The sequence below is a fragment of the Verruconis gallopava genome (genome assembly GCF_000836295.1).
Source record: "Verruconis gallopava strain CBS 43764 unplaced genomic scaffold supercont1.1, whole genome shotgun sequence".
NCBI lineage: Eukaryota > Fungi > Ascomycota > Dothideomycetes > Venturiales > Sympoventuriaceae > Verruconis > Verruconis gallopava.
In genome coordinates this window covers 1-17,225 of record NW_015622137.1, presented here as the reverse complement: position 1 = coordinate 17,225, position 17,225 = coordinate 1, and the positions used below count along the sequence as shown (strand labels likewise).

Here is a 17,225-nt window from a genome sequence, read left to right as displayed (position 1 = left end):
CCACTTTTCTGTTCCGCCTAATAAGACTTGCGCCGTCCGCGACTGACGCGTATCAACAACGACTCGTCTCTGCCAGTGCCCTTTGCTAAGCTCCACTGCCCCTGCGATTGTCGACTCTGGACCTCCTCAACGGCTTATCAAGCTCGAGAAATAGTATTCACTCGCCAAGCGTTGCCTCATATTTGACACATGTGACCAGTCTCCTTGCGCAACGTTCTTTGTGTAAACATTCAGGCTCATTAGACGCAACACGAAACAACAACATCAATAAATTCTGTCAATCAAAGCAGCCTACCTGCACATGCTGTTCCGTTTGTTTTGGAGCCACACTCAAGCTTTGCACAGATTTCTCCTCTTACTTACTCGTTGCTTTTGTTCTTGCATTTTACGGCGACTATGCGCCCAGCCTAGTTGACATTGACAAAGCTGAAACCTGCTCGAAGTATCTGCGGCGCACAACATCGCCATGTTTTCATGGTTGACAGGCTCCAAGCTGGTGGAGAACCCGTCAGAGAATGGTAATTATTCCTTATGCGTCGTGTTATCCTCCAAGCACTAAAATGCAGCCTCTAGTTGACGACACGTGCCTTGAGCCTCCCGAAACACCTGCGCCCGTATTTGCAGTGCGAGCTATGAAACACGCGATATGGGGCACTCCGCAAGCCCTTACTACGGTTGATTCAACACGACTTTCCAAGAAGCGAAAGGCACCTGGGAAGACCGAGGCAAAGTGTACAACGGATTTCGGCGCACTTGGGGACACAAATATGAGCAATTATTCGCCTACGAAAGCGGGTATTCTGATGACCCCAGGAACAGTGCGTGGCAAGAAGAAGGAAGTTACATTTGGCGCGCAGGTTGTGGACAATGAAAACAAAAGGCCTAGTCGGTCTGGTTTGCCTCACGACTTTCCTGGCAAGTTCCCCAGCCCATGGACGCCGAAGTTAACAGAGAAGAGTGGGGCTCAATTCCCTAAGAATAACTTAAACAATGCTCTGTATGAAGCTAAAGCTACTGGCACGACGCTGAGGCGACAGAAAGGTCGTGCGAAGGATGACGCGGATATTACTATTGACATCATGGAGCCGAGATCAGAGTCTGGACGACATTGGAAGGAACAATACTTAATGTATCAAAAACAGTCGGAGGAGCATATCAATAAGCTCACTGCCAAGTATAAGCTTTGCAAAGAGCACGCAAAGAAAAAGGATGAAGAAGCAAATGAGTTCAAACGCCAGTTGGAAAGCATCAGCAAACGACATCGAGCTCGAGAGAAGGAGCTGGAGAAGCAGATCAAGGAGCTTCGTGAGCAGCTAAGGCTACAGATGGCTGAGAATATGAAAACATCGACTGAAATTTCGGTGTTGCGAAGCAAAACTGGAGATGTCACGGCAAAACCGAGCACGGAAAAGCTCAAGCAAGCCTTGCTTAAATTGGAGGCCAGCGATGATGCATTAGTTCGAGTAAATGAGCGGCCCGAGGACGAGGAGGAGGATCACGCAATGACGCGAGCATACTTGCAAGCTGCCGTCGTTCAGACTCGTGGTGAACATGCAAGGCACAGCCGAGGCAACAAGGAGTGGCGACTAGCGTGCAAAACCGAATCAGTGGCACGTCAAGACTCAGTGGTTACCCCGAGCTCGCACTTCGAGATGGGAGTCTCAGATTTGGAGCAGAGTCCGACACCACGTCCTAGCGCAGATGCTAGGAAGCCGCTTCGTCGCATTCTCGCTGACATGAGCCCAAACATCCCCTCAAGCCCACCGATGCCAAGTTTCTTCTCCGAATCTGATCACGAGAGAATAATGGCGCAAATTTCAAAGCCATCGAACGATATCAAGCATGGTGTGCCTAATGGACATTCACCAACGCATCGAGAAGCGATGGCAGAGGCAGCGGCTTCTCTTGCACATCATCACGATATTGGAAATCTTGAGGATATAGCGCCAATGTCGAAACTCAGTTTGCAGACCCAAAGGCCTGTTACGACACGCAAACACACTGCAATGCCAAAAGGCAGTCTTGATATCCCGAATGGAAAGCATAAACGATCTGATGCAGCCTCAGCTATCGCAGTTTCCACTGGTCTGAGCGAAGTAAGGGCAAAGGCTGCTCAGGCGCGATTAGAAGCGAGGCGTGCTAAGAGACATTCGAGGCTACGATAATTGTCTTGGCTATTAGTTTTGCTTAGAAAAGTTCGCATCCCTTAATTGACTGGGTACGATTGACGAATACAATACGGTGAAATTGGACAATCATTAAGGCGTAGCGATAGTTCTTAGTCTCTTCAATTTAACCTTTTTCACGCTAAAGACGAATGAATACCGCACTTCAGCCGCAGGCGCCTCTCGTTCTGATCGCGCTTTGGTTTGGAGCTCCATGACGGCAAGGCTGAACATCACGTGGGAGGCTTTATTTGCCTCAGGCAGAAACGCGACATCAGAATCAAATACTGTCGTTCAAAGGTTCTTTCCATAGGAGTTTCAACGTCCAGCGTCTCTCCTTGCTCTGAAGTAACAAAGACACAGCCGTGGACAGAATTTCAAAGGAGCACTAGCAATGACCGACGAAGAACCCTCAAATGACGCAGCACCTTCCACTGACGATGCCCATGAGCATACGGAAACGTCGCTCGTTACTACGAACCCTGAGAAAAGAGTCAAGAAGATTAAGAAAATTAAGAAGAAGAGACCAGCGCGTGTGCAGGTAGACCCAGCCACTTTCAAAACCGAGCCACCGCCACAGACAGGGACTGTCTTCAATATATGGTACAATAAATGGTCTGGCGGTGATCGCGATCAAAACATCCAGCACGCTGCACCAGGACGTTGCAACATCGCTAGAGATTCAGGTTACACAAGAGCAGATAGTATACCCGGATCATATTTCTGTCTCTTCTTTGCAAGAGGAATATGCCCAAAAGGAAGAGATTGCCAATACTTGCACAGGCTGCCTGGATTGCACGATATATTCAGTCCACAGGTGGACTGCTTTGGACGCGAAAAGTTTGCAGACTACAGAGATGATATGGGTGGCGTTGGCTCCTTTATGCGCATGAACAGAACATTGTACGTTGGAAGAATTCACGTTACAGACGATATTGAAGAGGTGGTTAGTCGGCACTTCCAAGAATGGGGCCAGATCGATAGGATACGCGTGCTCACAAACAGAGGTGTGGCCTTTGTGACGTATTCAAATATGGCAAATAGCGAATTCGCGAAGGAAGCGATGGCACATCAATCACTTGATCACGAGGAGGTGCTGAATGTTCGCTGGGCAACGGTTGATCCAAATCCTGCAGCGCAAAAGCGAGAGGCGCGAGCAATAGAAGAACAAGCGGCAGCAGCTATTCGAGCGGCACTACCGCCTGACTATGTTGCTCAACTGGAGGGAAGAGATCCAGAAGCCACGAAGAGAAGGAAAATCGAGGGAAGCTTTGGATTGGAGGGTTATGAAGCCCCGGACGATGTATGGCAAGCTAGGGAGCAAGCGAATTGGATAGCTAATAAGATGGGTTTGGATGAGGGAGGGCAGCGCGAAGTAGCTGAGTCTCGGGAAGAGCGGCTTATAGCCGACGGCTCACCAGAAGCGGAAGAAACACCAGCATCCACGACCGATAATGGGATCTTCTCGAGTTCAACTTTGACCGCTCTCAATGGTCGGAAATTCACAACTGCAAAATCTGCGCCTACGCCTTCAGGTCCCTTGGTAGCGTATGGGAGCGATGATGACAGCGATTAGGAAAAACAATCCTGTGCATCAAGTTGTGATGATGCACAGCTAGGAAAAGGTAGCCAGACTCGAATCTTGCCTAACGACATATTGTTGGAGCGAAGCCTCATTTTTGGCGCCGTCAGCGAGCTGGGTATGTTAAGATACATTGGCCTCAATTTGAATTCAAGGACATCGAGGCATATCATACTTTTCTCTGGCGGTTATTGAAACTAAGCCTATGATATTATGCTCCCTCACAAGAGAATCATGGCCACATTAGCCTGTGGAAAGATCAACCAACAGCTGACCTTATTTGAGGACGCTCTGATCATCATGAAATCAGCGTTAGCTATTTCTCTTCTCACTCCAAACATGGCATGCGAATGTAATCAAATCACGGCAGCTAATCAGCGCTCCGTCACTGAGAATAACTCGGTGTTGTCAAACTAGAAGTATGTATCTGCCTCTGCAGAATGTAATAATTTAAGGTCATCCTTAAGTGCATTCATATCTCTGCGCTTGTCATTTAATCTTCATTGGATAACCACGTGTGTACAGAATTTCTAGTATTGACGTCGACTTAATCCTAACATCGCTATTTTTGCGTCTAAATGGAATCTCAAGAACATTGAGCCTTTACAACTGTATTTAGGCATTGCGTTGAGTGTAAGCGGTAAGTGTTACACATTTCACCAATTCTTAATTTGGAATTGAACCTGCTCGTACAACTAAGTTAACTTCCGTAAGCTCCGATGACATCATTGTACAAACGTCTGCCGAAAGAGTCGAAACCTTTCCTCAACCAGCTGCACACAACGAATTTCGGACATAGATAAACAATTAAAATCTATTCAAAATGAGGTCGATTTCCGATTTAGATAATATAATAAGGTGGCATCAATTTATGTCCGCTGGCTTGAACTCAAATCAGCAGATGATTGGCAGCCCAGTACGTCTCCTGTCCGAAATGTCGTTGACAGTGATAGTACTGACCTATTCACGCAGGGAATTATAGAGCCGGCGAGAGCCCCTTCATCAGCTCGTGTGCTGTTCACAACTCTCATACCTATCTTTGCGATTGCAGCTGCTCAGGTCATAGGATTCTTGGTTCTGAGAAGAACAAATCTACATTTATATGCTCCTCGAGTGGTTCTCGGCACACTAGATGACGATGAAAGGCCACCACAGATGCAACATAACAGCTGGTTTAGCTGGATCCCGTACTTTATCAAGTTGGACGATTCAAGCTTGCTCGAAAAACAGTCTCTCGATGCTTACTTGTTTCTACGCTTCCTGAAGATTGTTATTCTGATTTGCTTTGTCGGAATGCTGATCACTTGGCCGATCATCCTACCTATCAATGCCACTGGAGGTGGAAATTTGAAAGAGCTGGATCGCTTGACGATTGGGAATATCGAAAACCCTCAATTTTACTACGCTCATCTCTTAGTCTCCATGGTTTTCCTTACGTTTGTGATGTTCACAATCACTCGGGAAACACTATACCAGATCAACCTAAAACAAGCGTATTTGCTAAGCCCCTGGAATGCGAGTCGGATTTCTAGCCGCACAGTATTATTCACATCAATACCGCATAGCCAACTAAATGACACCTCTCTTCGTACAGCATTGGGGTCAGTCAAACGTGTTTGGATAGTTAAAAGCTGCCCCCAGTTGAAAAAACTCTCCGAAAACCGCAGAAAGAATGCCATGAAGCTTGAAAAAGCACTTATCACAGCTATCACATCTGCTGTCAAGAAGCACTTTAAAAAGCAGGGTGAGCAGATGATGTTTGAGGATCTAAACGAGGAATGCACCGTAAGAAGGCATGTCGAGCAAGTGATAAAGGGAAACGAGGCTATAACTTTCCTGCAGACCCAGGAACAGCAAGGAAACATCAAAGACACGCAGGCTGCATTTGTTGAATTCAATAGCATGTCTGCTGCTCAGAACTCATTTCAGACGATTATCCATCAAGCACCGTTGATCATGATACCACGGTGCATTGCTACAGTTCCTAGTGATGTGGTGTGGGAAAACATCGGCATACCAGTTTGGGAGACGTTGCTTCGTGGAGTCATTGCGATGAGCGTCGTTATTGTGTTGACACTATTCTGGTCGATCCCAACATCGCTGCTTGGTATTCTGTCTAACATCGGACAATTTGCTAACGAGGTAGAATGGCTCAAGTGGATCAACAACCTACCTCCGCCAGTTCTTGATGCTATTGAAGGTTTGCTGCCATCTCTACTTTTGTCCAGTCTGGTTTCCTATGTGCCATCAATTTTTCGCTCTATCGCCTGCTGGAGTGGGGAGGTAACAGCAGCACACATAGAACTAAAGACACAAGACTGGTACTTTGCGTTCCAAGTCATTCAAGTTTTCCTGGTTACCACTTTTTCATCCGGAGCCATCGCTGTTACATCTGATCTGATCAACGATTCCAGGCAAGCACCTGAGTTGCTGGCGAAGAAGCTACCTAGAGCATCCAACTTCTATCTATCATATTTCATTATATATGGATTTGGCCAGAGCACGAAGAATCTTCTGAACTGGTCAGGGTTATTCCTAAATAAGTTCCTTTCTCTTTTCGACAAAACTCCAAGAGAAAAGTATGAAAGATATGTTAGGATGGGCGGGACAGGATGGGGATCATGGTATCCAAAGTTCACCAATCTCGCTATAATTGGTACGTCACGTCATTTCAATGCATATTGGAGCCGAAGTACTAACGACAACGCAGCAATATCGTATTCCTGCATAGCTCCTTTGACTCTCGGTTTTGCCACTGTGGCATTTTCTTTTCTATATCTCGTCTTCAAGTATAACTTGTTCTACGTTCTCCAAACAAGTGTCGATACTCAGGGACGGACATACGCAAAAGGCTTACAGCAACTGACCGTCGGCGTCTATACGTCTGAACTTTGTCTCATCGGCCTTTTTTCTTTATCCGTGAAGCGACACAATGTTTCTTCTGGGCCATTGGTAATCATGACATCATTTGCCATTATGACTATTATATTTCATCGTCTTATGCATCAGAAACTGAATACTCTTACGAAATCACTTCCAACCAGCATTATTCGCGAGCAAGAACGTGAACAAAATGAGATTGAAGATGGAGAGGATGGAGAGGATGGAGAGGAAGGAGAGGATAGTGCACTAATTGCCCATGCACACCTGGAGTTCACTCACGGTCTGCGAAGCTCAGTCATGAGATTCTTCGAACCACAGAAATATGCATCATTTGCGAAGAACCTAGCTATGCTAGCAAAGACTCGACTTGCTAACGTAGCACCAGAACTTCAAGAAGATCAAGAACACGAAGCTTATCAGAATCCTTACCTAAAATTAAAGAGGCCGCAAATTTGGATCGCGAGCGATGAAATAGGTATATCGGCAGAGCTGATCAAGCACATACCAAAGGAAATCGAGGTTACGGCAGAAGGCGCTTGGGTGGACGCAGAAGCCAAAGTGCATTTTGATAAGGAACACCTAAGGGACTTGCCAGTTTGGGAACCCAGAGTGTACTTGTAGGTTTCTGGCACCAATAAAATAGCATATACTGGCTGTGCCTATAGCCGGACGGCGTTCTCCATGAATTCAAGCTTGAGCCTTACGCTCAGCCTGGCGACGGTCCGTGCACAGCGTGATCCTGACTTGGGATTTGCCAAGGACAGAGACCTTCCTGGCGAGGTGATGCAATGAGGCCACTCAACCGTACACTAGCCGTTCTCTCCACACACAACCACAATCGCTGATCCCGCAATCTTCTCATCAACCCGTTTTTTCGTGGTTGATTGTCTATCTCTGTCCCTTGTAGAATTTCTTTCTTAGACGCAGCAACATGTGGATCATTGACTGGGTACGTTGAATCGCAAGCACTGGTAGCTCTTCTCTGTTGTTTGAACGCAGTCTAACTATTAACAGTGTTCGTACCCGCCCTTGACGATTACTGCCAACAAGCCTTGAAACGGTGCTAATCCTATATTCTTAGTCTGGGATCTCCTCTCCTCCCTTGGTCTTGCAAACAAGCACGCGAGTCTGTCCCCTCTCGTTGCAAGGTCATGTTTTCACGCTCTGACACATGCTCCCAGAACTTCTCTTCCTCGGGCTTGACAATGCCGGAAAGACCACGCTCCTGCACATGCTAAAGAATGATCGTGTGGCTGTTCTACAGCCTACACTGCACCCGACAAGCGAAGAGCTGAGCATCGGGAATGTCAGATTCACCACATTCGACCTGGGCGGCCACGCACAGGCTAGAAGGTTGTGGAGAGATGTAAGTGCAAGAGGAGATGACCTGACGGAAGAAACGATCTGACTGTCTGCATAGTACTTTCCCGAAGTTTCAGGCATAGTATTTCTCGTCGACGCCAAAGACCACGAACGTTTTCCTGAAGCTAAGGCTGAGCTTGATGCTTTGGTATGAAACTAATGCTCACTGGATTGGGTCTTTCCTAGAATTGACATCGACATCAGCTCGCTATGGAGGAGCTTTCCAAGACTCCCTTCCTCATTCTCGGCAATAAGATAGATCATCCTGAAGCAGTCTCTGAAGAACAACTACGCAATGTACTCGGCCTCTATCAGACTACTGGAAAAGGCCGCGTACCGCTGGATGGAATTCGTCCAATCGAGGTGTTCATGTGCAGCGTCGTATTGAGGCAGGGTTACGGGGAAGGTATTCGGTGGATGAGTCAGTATGTATAGGCACCAGACGCACTGCTAAAGAGGATTTGATTACAACACGCTAGCAGACTGGCTGGATAAGTCTCGGCAAGGAGGGTGAGATGATGACGGGTGGATGCCCTTGCATTTCGGAATCTCAGACTATTGTTACTGGTCTCGTTGAAATGCATGAAATGACTTCAAAATCAAGTACTTGCAGTATGTCGCCTGTGATGATTTGTCAAGACATCTATATAGTTCTTACTGTCGCACTCCCCTTGACGGCAATGCCACCTTCGGGGGTCTCGACCCAGACCTCAAACTTGTCCGGTCCTGATTCTCTACCGCATAACTTGACCGGCTCGCTACAATATAGTGGAGCAAGATTCCTGTAGTCAATGCTTGCAATGGTCTTTCCCTGACTTTTGACATGATTATCCACCATCAGTGTTAAGAGAGTGAAAGACAGTGGCCCATGAAATAGAAGATTTCGATGACCTTCCACCTCACGGCAGTATTGCGGATCAAGATGTATGGCGTGCGCGTTAAATGTTAATGCAGAATATCGGAAAAGAAGCGTGGGTGTAGGAGTAAGTGTGTGCGTAAACGTCGGCTGGTTCTGCGCTGTCCTGGTGTTAAAAAAAAGCGTTCTCATTGCAGTTGCTGCGCAAAATGCAAACATACGTTTGAGCATCTTGTCGGCTGGCATAGCCGCTCCTCTTTTTTTAACCTTTTCCAGTTCTTCCTCCGTCCTCTCATACATGAAGACGATATTTCTTCGCTCAATTATATCGGCATCCGCAAAGTCGTCTTCAGTCTCCGCCCACAGCTTCTTCCGCACCTCGTGATCCCCCATATCTTTGCCAATGGCACCAATTCTCCTTTCAATGCCCACGAATACCTTTTCCTGGCCAGGCTGGCCCTTGATCGTGACGTTGCGGATTCCCTCCACGCACGCGTGCCGTGAACCATCGACCTTTAGTGGTGCCTTCCAACGCACGTTGCCACCAGCCCACATTCGCCGAACGAAAGGCACCCCGGGCGATTGATTAGGATCTGTTCCATCGGGAAGGAGTTTCGACGGCGGAAGCGCGGGATTAAAGTAGACTAAATGATGCGACGCGGGGAGCTCGAGTGACGGGCTCGTCACAGGAAGGCTATCCTCGAACGTCGACTTGGGGAGCCAAGAGTCAGGGACAAAAGAGGCGAGTGAGACATTGAGGTTATGAGTTGCGCGCGAGGTCAGGTCATCGTATAAGATAGGTAGCACGCGAGCGGGTAGCTCTGTTTGCAGATGGGAGAAGTCCGACTTTTGTCTTCTGGCCAAAGTCAGCAACAAAGCTCTAGTCGACGCCCAGTGCGTGCGGCAGCCATGGCGCATAGGTCTTGAGAACATTATGAACTGGGCCATTGACCGTAGTTTTCACCGTTTGGTACACATTTCGGCCGCTTTTAACGAGAGAGCAGTGAGCTTCGCCTATTCACGTTCCTCGCGTTTGCCGGTACCGAATCTCGGAGCGTGCCTCACTGCAATCCACTTTTGCCGCTAACACAGGTATGTAGCCGACAAAGAGACGAAATTAAAGCATATAACCGTGTTTTGAAGCTGGGTTTGACGAATGCGGACAGTGACATCACCTGTCACTATCATGAATCACTTTCGTGTCTACGCACCCAAAGACAGCCAAGTGGAGACGAAACGTGCTGGCCGAGCGAGAGAGCGCTTTCAGGTACGGAGCTAGGAAGCCTTTGAACTCTTTATTTTACTATTTGTTAATTTAGACAACGCATATCAGGCTCCCCACATGGAACATTGAAAAAGCAAGGAAACAGGACGAAAGGCGGACTCCTGAACTTAGAGCCTCGCTCATTTGACCAAAACTCAAGAAGTGCCACTCAGCAAGTTGTATCTATCTTCGATCAATCTTGCACAATCTGACGTCTTGCTGCAAATATGCCATGAATAAATATATCTTGTGTTCGAGCCGCCATGTTGCGCTTCTGACCTCCTTTTGGATTTCTTTTCTTATTGAAGACTTGAATAGGCATATGTCTCGATATGCGGCAAAAACATACCAACGAGAACCTATGTTGAGCTGCGAATGAGTGCTAGGTTCAAACAAACCGTATGCTGATGGATATTTCTCCCGTGAGACTTCTGCTTACTGACCTCAAATCTGCTGTTAATTGCTCAGGACACAATAATCGTCCAATAGTTATTGAGATGACGATTGACAAACTCCGCTATTCAAGGGTTTAGATAAATATGGAGTGCTCCGGGCTATTCTTTACTTCCAACTTTGCTACTCAGCTAGTTTGACAGTCGATGAAACCCTAACTACGCTGCTGACCCGAATAAATTCAATGCATCTGAACAGGAAAAATCACCTTCGAGATGAGCGACATATCGAGAGACACCTATCCGTTCTTGAAGTCTTCTAAACTTCTCATACCACTCTCTCTAATAGCCGTACTCCTGAACATGGCCCCGCTCATCTGGCATATTCGGTCTCGAAATATATCCACATCCTTCATTCTGCTTTGGATCATTGTACTCAATCTGATCAATCTCATCAATGCGATTACATGGCACAACGATGACCTCATGAGTTGGTTCCGCGGCTACTATCTGTGCGACATCGAGTTGCGACTGATTGTTGGAGCTGGCTACGGCGGCTTACCTGGCGCTGCATTTTGCTTGTCACAGCGATTAGCAAAAATGCTAGATTTGGAAAATCAGAGTGCTTCTTTGCAGAAGCAATGGGTGAAAGAAATGCTGTTGTGTTTGGGAGTTCCAGTGTGGGTGATGATTGTGTACTATGTGGTACAGCCAATACGATATATCATTGACGCTGGTTACGGATGCTCGCCGCCCATTTCAAATAGCTGGGTGTCAGTTTGCTTGCTCTACATTTGGCCGGTGCTTTTCATGATGCCGACATGCTATTATGCGCGTAAGCATATCCTTACATTTTTTTTACCTGTTGAGCTTCAAACTAACACGTATCAGTCCTGGTGGTATGGCGATTGCACGTCTATCGGTCACAAGTCTCGTCATGCTTATCTAGAAACAAGCTCTCAATTTGGCGTTTCAGACGTCTTCTATTTTTTTCCTTCTTACTGGCCACAATAATCCTGAGCTCGTCATTGTTTCAGTTATTTTATTTCCTTAGATCAGGATTGCAGCCATATAATTGGCAAGAGGTGCATGAAGAGTGGAATTATGCAAGGCTAAATCCAAGCAATGAGGTACAAATTGATGGAGATCACTCTGACCGCTGGCTATGGCTTGCGTTCGGTTATTGTTCATTCCTGACACTAGGAATAGGTCATGAGATGCAGGCCCAGTACCGCAAAATTGTGGAGAAGATGGGACTAAGCAAAAGGCTGCGCCCCGGCCGTGTTGGATGCAGTTTAAGCTATCTATCACACCATGGGGTTGCTATTTCTTCACCTCGGTCATTAGAAGCTTTAAATACATGCACTGGGTTTAGAGGCGTATCTAAGCTGCTACCAGTATCTGAGCCCAAACCGGCCATGTTGAAAGGTCTTAAGGGATTAAATAGAAGCAAATGGTCATTGATGTCCAGCATGCCTGTGATGTCGTACGCATTTGCCGTTGTCTTGCCTGCTGCATTCAAAAACCGAAGGCACGCGCACCAGCTGAAAACTTCTCAAATCTCCAGCCAGATTTCCAGTTCGAGAGCGAACGAACTGATGGGCGACGTAATGTTGCAAATGGTTTCTGTGGATTCAGGGAGACGCTTAAGCATTTGAACACTCTGCCTGGGAGACCAATAAGTCAGCTTGATCATGGATATAATAGCACCTCTATTATTAACTCGATAATGAAGTTGCACCTTTGATCCCCATATTCCAAGCTTCGTTCCTACAGAATTTTTTTGAACTATCCAGAGTCGGAAGAGCTTTGGACGTCATTGTAGTAGTCTTAGCAATGTTCATGTTCATCAGTCAAAGAGCCATCAAAGATTATCTGGAAAAATCTGTAATTACTGACTTCAACTTCAAAAAAAGTTGAATTGTTAAAGCAGTTAAAGTAATATCGAGCGTAGTCGAGCTTAACGGCTGGCTGTTGCCTCCACATGTTCCCGGGTCATGAGATCCTTCTAAAAACTGAAGTCGACATTGTAGAGCTGAACAGCCAATACACTGAAATTCTGCCAACTAGTGCTTTGCTCGCGGCAACAGTCGCTGCCGTTCTTCTCTCGTTATATCCCTGATGACTATGAAAGTGCATCCATCTGGTGTGCTAGGTTGATGGCTTGTGCCAGGATCGCATCTTATCAAGGACCCGGGCCCGGATTTTCGATTTTGGTCAACAAAGGTGCCCTTCACAACGTAGATGAGCTCTTCGAGACCGTGATGGTCGACTACTGGAAGAACATATCCTGGTTCCCACTGCACAATAGCGATGTACAGATCTGGCCGAGTCTTAAGAACTTTGCGACGCGATTTCGGTGTATGGTGTTCCCAATCCATTGACGCATCATCAAAGTATGCCATTCCGGCAACGAAAGTGGGCAGTTTTGATGTCATCGTCGCTCAGGAGGATTTGATAATTTGAGTGTCGCAACAACAATCAGTGCATTGCATTGATCGGCGTGAGTTTAGATATCTCATCTTGAGCCGAGCATTGCCGGAAGAATACCCCGCACATATTCGGTAAATAATCTATGGTTTGGAAAGGAATGACAAGTAACATAGCAAAAGCTTTTGATATTAGATGTTGTAATTGAATTCATAATCCGGCAAAAATCTCTCTGCAGATGCTTATATGACAGTCGAGTACAGTTCGCGTCTGGTGGAAAGTGCCCGCAAATGTGAACTGCACCTACAATGCCGTCCTAGAGTATTCTTAGCTGTTTCCTACGTCGAAGCCGTTTCCTGTCGTATAGAGAATCTCAGTGTTCAACTTGCGGACGTAAAATAGGGATTTTTGGATTTCGCACTTAGACGTTATGAATTCTTACTCCGTCCATCACTTTGAAGGGATATGCCATAGCCCAGAATATAAAAACAAATCCAATTGAACAACTTTCATACATTAACAAGTGCACACCTTATCTATATCGTGTACATTAGTTGCTTGGGTATTCCACAGACGTCACTTCGGAATGGATATTCTATCTAGATCAGGACCAGGCTTCCCGTCTACACCTCTGATGCTCAAGCTATGCAAACCCGAAGGCACCTCAAAGTCAACAACAGCGATGCCAGGCTGTACAGATATTGGAAGGAACGAAACAATTTTCTTTCGCGTATCCCCATTTCCATTTACATATAGTATGACTTCGGCTTGTCTTTCATCTATCCCTTTGAAAACATATTGTAACCGGAAGGTTTTCCTCCCTGAGGTTGCAAACCTAATTCCATCGAGTTGAATGGATCCGTGCTCGTCACCATTAATATGACCAACTGCTTGACCACCTGAGCATGCAGGGCAGGGGACGACTTTTGCACCATTTTGCAGCCTTGCACTCTCTGCTTCGAGCCAGACAGGAGCCGGCGCGGAATGCCACACTCCTCTTGGCCCATCAATTGTCCATGGTGCATCGCTGTTCATCTTCACGATAGTACCCTTGATCTGAAGTGGTAACCAGACATAAGTGCTGCTATGCAGATTCTTCGGCACCCAGCGATCGCCTCCATATATGACGAGATCTTTGCCCACGGGAAGGACAAAAGACGTTTGGCTTTCGAAGGTATTACTGCCGTGCGGTGCAAATTCCTTCCATGGCGCCCAGGGTCCCATTAAAGAAGTGGCAGTGGTGTAGACATTGTCGTTGTGGTTCCAGCCTGTAATATGCGAGCCAAACAGATAGTATATTCCATCACGTTTGAACATGGCTGGCGATTCAATGTTTTGAGGGAAGGAATACATGACTTGCGCCACAGCCATGTAGTCGGTTGTAAGCTTAAATATATGGAGTCCATTTGGACGCTATGTTGTTGTCAATTTTAACAACGGAATATTTTGAATAAGAGAACTCACATCCTCAGACATCAGGTAGGCTGAGCCATCATCGTCCTGGAAAACACCAATATCTCTACTCTCGTGCTGAAGTGGTCTTGTGGAGCCTTGCCACGTGTACTTTCCACAAACGGCCGATGAGTTGGCAAAGCCGATTTGGGCGGATTGGTAGACCTCATTGTCTATGTGCATTATCATGACGTATGTCTTGGTCTCCTCGTTATACAGTACTTTTGGTCGTTCAACGATTCTATTGGGGCCCAACTCTGGAATAGAATCGTCGCGGGATAATAAATGATTCTCGAACTTCCAATCTACGAGGTTGGTGGATGAGTAGCAGTTGACATGCTTGAAATGACCTTTTTGCATGTCACCCGTTTTATCCTCTCCGATTAAATAATAGGTGCTCTGAATTTTAATTATACCAGGCCCATGGGCCTGGATATGGGCGTTCGTGCCAGTCTAAAGATTGATCAGTACATTAAGTCCATCACAAGTCATGTTTACCTACGGCGGTCCATGTTGCACCAGGAACAATCTGCAGCTCTGTGAAAGAACTTCGCAATGATCCAGAAGGGGTGAGCAGGTAACAAATGCAAATAAAACTAAATATCCCAAATACAACTTTGAGACGATGTTCTGGCCGAAAGACTGCAGCCAGCACATTGTTAGACATCTTGTTAAAGATGGAGCACACCGAGAGAGGCTTAAGACCGCGTGTCTCAACTACCTAGTCTAAAGCTAGCAAAGAATGCAATGACCACAAACTAGGGGACTGAGAATTTCTGGGGTATAAAGGTCTTGGGCAATAATTTTGATGAGGAAACGGGGTCGTGTCACAAAGATCAGCTCACGAAACGAAAGGGGTAAAAGCGTGGCAATTCTTGAGGTAGAAGTCTTGCATGAAACGCAAAAGATTAAGTTAACATCATAATGTCCCGATTTCGTTTTCCTCTTTTTAAGCACTGGGTTGACTGCGCATGAGAGGGAAGAACCAAGGTGGATGTAGCAGCGGCGGACAAGGACATGTGTTGTTTTGCTTCCACTGTCACTATCTCCCATCTTGGCGGACGCAAGCCGCTAGCCCAGGTTAGGCCATGCTAATTTTAGTCCTATCGTGCATCGCGCCCAATTTCACTTCCCCTGGTCTAAGCACTTTGGAATTCGTTGAAAACACCTTGAAGTCCTTCATATCTGTTATCAAGTTAATGGGTCTCCAGAGCATAGCGCAAAATTTATAATAACTACATATTAAGGAGAATAGAACACGAGTGAGTCTAATAATTTTGACTCTCGGCTACCGTGTGTGTGTGGAGCATCTCTGGAATCATGTGCAAAGAGTTACAGCCATCTTTGATATAATGCTTCGAATATATATACTCAAAATGATTTCTCTTTCATTCGACTTTCGGCAACTTGCCAGAGTGGTTAATGGGTGAGACTCGAATGCAATCCTGCAAAAGTAATCTCATGACTTCGGTCGCACAGGTTCGAATCCTGTAGTTGTCGCGACTTTTTTTTTTCTCCAATAACGTCCATTATCAGTGAGTGGCCCATATAAGCGAGTGGCCTGTTCGCCCCACCATCATGCATTATTTAAAGTAATAACTTCACAACACCATATTAAATTAGCTATAGGATAATAAAATAATAATCTATATATATATTTTTGTTGGTATAGATCGTGCGTCATGAAAGACAGGGCTGTTAGGATGTTACGAGGTAACATGTGAATTATCATGTGAGTACAGTTCTGTATTATTGTCATGGGGTCACCCCTATGACACGTGATTGGCACCATCCTATTGCCTATCTGATTAAAGCAGCACTAATATTAGCTAACATAACCTAATATAACCTAATATTACCTAATATTAACTAACTGGACTTCTAAACTAAACTGACTTCCTAATTCGATTTCACCGCACGCGCACCTAAATCCCAATTAGGAAAGATATAATAAAGCCTCCTTTATATTTTTAGTAAGAACTATTTTTAGGCCTTCCCTTCTTTATATAATATCTTAATTATTATATAATACTTTAATATAGTATAACTAAATAAATAATTAATAATCTTATTAGTTTACCTTATATAATAATTTAAGTAGATTATTTCTAGTAGTTTTATAATACTATATTATATTAACTATCCTTACTAACTATAATAATAGAATTAGAGGTAATTATCTATATTATATAGGAATAGATAACTATACAAATTTACACCCTATAAGAAGCTCTTATATAATAGAATTAGGCGGTACTCACTCTAAGTAAAGAGATAGCCACCTTTAAGTCAGCTCCTGGTTCCCCCCCTAAAATCATTCTTACTGCTCCTAATATTAGTAATTAATAATAAATAGATATACTTACTAAGTCTATAAATAGTTCTGGGCTTACTCTATAGAAGGAACCCCTAGTTACTTAAATATAATTGTTAGAGAGACTTCTAGATATTACTAAATTTATAGGTAGACGCAGTTAGCTAGTAGAATAGAAGGCCACTCTAATAAATAAACTCTTAAATAACTCTAACTATTATCCTAGTAAATTAGCTAAGCTAATTTATATATAATCTTATATTTTAGGGGAACCAGTAGTTATACTAGGCTGCCTTAGCTATAATTTCCTAACCCTATAATTACTAATTACCTAGCTTAACTAATAATATAGGGACCTAAATAAGTGTTAGGAATACTTTCCCTATACCGACTGGCTTCACCGATGTAAGCCACTTCGGAAGGGGTTAGCTTCCTAGAGCAAGGGAACAATGTATAACTAGAGCTTATTAAGGAAGGAATATAATAAGATAGTTATGTTTGTGACTTAGAACGGTATGAGCTTCA

General features: G+C 45.2%; 4 protein-coding genes and 1 non-coding gene across 5 annotated transcripts; 3 read left to right on the top strand and 2 right to left on the bottom strand.

The window, feature by feature from the left end:
* Positions 1 to 46: 46 nt before the first annotated feature.
* PV09_00005 (uncharacterized protein) lies at positions 47 to 2,303 on the top strand. The gene is made up of 2 exons (XM_016352668.1): positions 47 to 518; positions 574 to 2,303. The coding sequence occupies exons 1-2, from the start codon at positions 467 to 469 to the stop codon at positions 2,163 to 2,165; spliced, it is 1,644 nt and encodes a 547-aa protein (XP_016218925.1). The 5' UTR covers positions 47 to 466; the 3' UTR covers positions 2,166 to 2,303.
* A 162-nt stretch (positions 2,304 to 2,465) lies between these two features.
* On the top strand, positions 2,466 to 4,251 carry PV09_00004 (uncharacterized protein). Its single transcript, XM_016352667.1, has one exon. The coding sequence runs from the start codon at positions 2,560 to 2,562 to the stop codon at positions 3,739 to 3,741; it is 1,182 nt and encodes a 393-aa protein (XP_016218924.1). The 5' UTR covers positions 2,466 to 2,559; the 3' UTR covers positions 3,742 to 4,251.
* Positions 4,252 to 8,470: 4,219 nt separating this feature from the next.
* On the bottom strand, positions 8,471 to 9,857 carry PV09_00003 (uncharacterized protein). Its single transcript, XM_016352666.1, has 2 exons — positions 9,070 to 9,857; positions 8,471 to 9,009 (listed from the first exon to the last, which is right to left on the bottom strand). The coding sequence occupies exons 1-2, from the start codon at positions 9,794 to 9,796 to the stop codon at positions 8,636 to 8,638; spliced, it is 1,101 nt and encodes a 366-aa protein (XP_016218923.1). The 5' UTR covers positions 9,797 to 9,857; the 3' UTR covers positions 8,471 to 8,635.
* A 3,558-nt stretch (positions 9,858 to 13,415) lies between these two features.
* Positions 13,416 to 15,383, bottom strand: PV09_00002 (uncharacterized protein). The gene is made up of 3 exons (XM_016352665.1): positions 14,889 to 15,383; positions 14,399 to 14,839; positions 13,416 to 14,347 (listed from the first exon to the last, which is right to left on the bottom strand). Exons 1-3 carry the CDS (start codon positions 15,051 to 15,053, stop codon positions 13,511 to 13,513), a joined length of 1,443 nt encoding a protein of 480 aa, XP_016218922.1. The 5' UTR covers positions 15,054 to 15,383; the 3' UTR covers positions 13,416 to 13,510.
* Positions 15,384 to 15,787: 404 nt separating this feature from the next.
* On the top strand, positions 15,788 to 15,886 carry PV09_00001. The gene has a single exon. It is a non-coding gene; the product is annotated as a tRNA-Ser (tRNA).
* The last annotated feature ends 1,339 nt before the right edge of the window (positions 15,887 to 17,225 follow it).

Bases quoted from the DNA above. Each gene is read 5' to 3' on its own strand.
- PV09_00004 (XM_016352667.1), top strand. From the start codon at position 2,560: ATGACCGACGAAGAACCCTCAAATGACGCAGCACCTTCCACTGACGAT.
- PV09_00003 (XM_016352666.1), bottom strand. From the start codon at position 9,796: ATGGCCCAGTTCATAATGTTCTCAAGACCTATGCGCCATGGCTGCCGC. The intron at 9,010-9,069 runs GTATGTTTGCAT...ACACCAGGACAG, and splicing joins AGCCGACAAGATGCTCAAAC to CGCAGAACCAGCCGACGTTT.
- PV09_00005 (XM_016352668.1), top strand. From the start codon at position 467: ATGTTTTCATGGTTGACAGGCTCCAAGCTGGTGGAGAACCCGTCAGAG. The intron at 519-573 runs GTAATTATTCCT...TGCAGCCTCTAG, and splicing joins GGAGAACCCGTCAGAGAATG to TTGACGACACGTGCCTTGAG.
- PV09_00002 (XM_016352665.1), bottom strand. From the start codon at position 15,053: ATGTCTAACAATGTGCTGGCTGCAGTCTTTCGGCCAGAACATCGTCTC. The intron at 14,840-14,888 runs GTAGGTAAACAT...ATCAATCTTTAG, and splicing joins CTGGTGCAACATGGACCGCC to ACTGGCACGAACGCCCATAT. The intron at 14,348-14,398 runs GTGAGTTCTCTT...ACAACAACATAG, and splicing joins CCTACCTGATGTCTGAGGAT to CGTCCAAATGGACTCCATAT.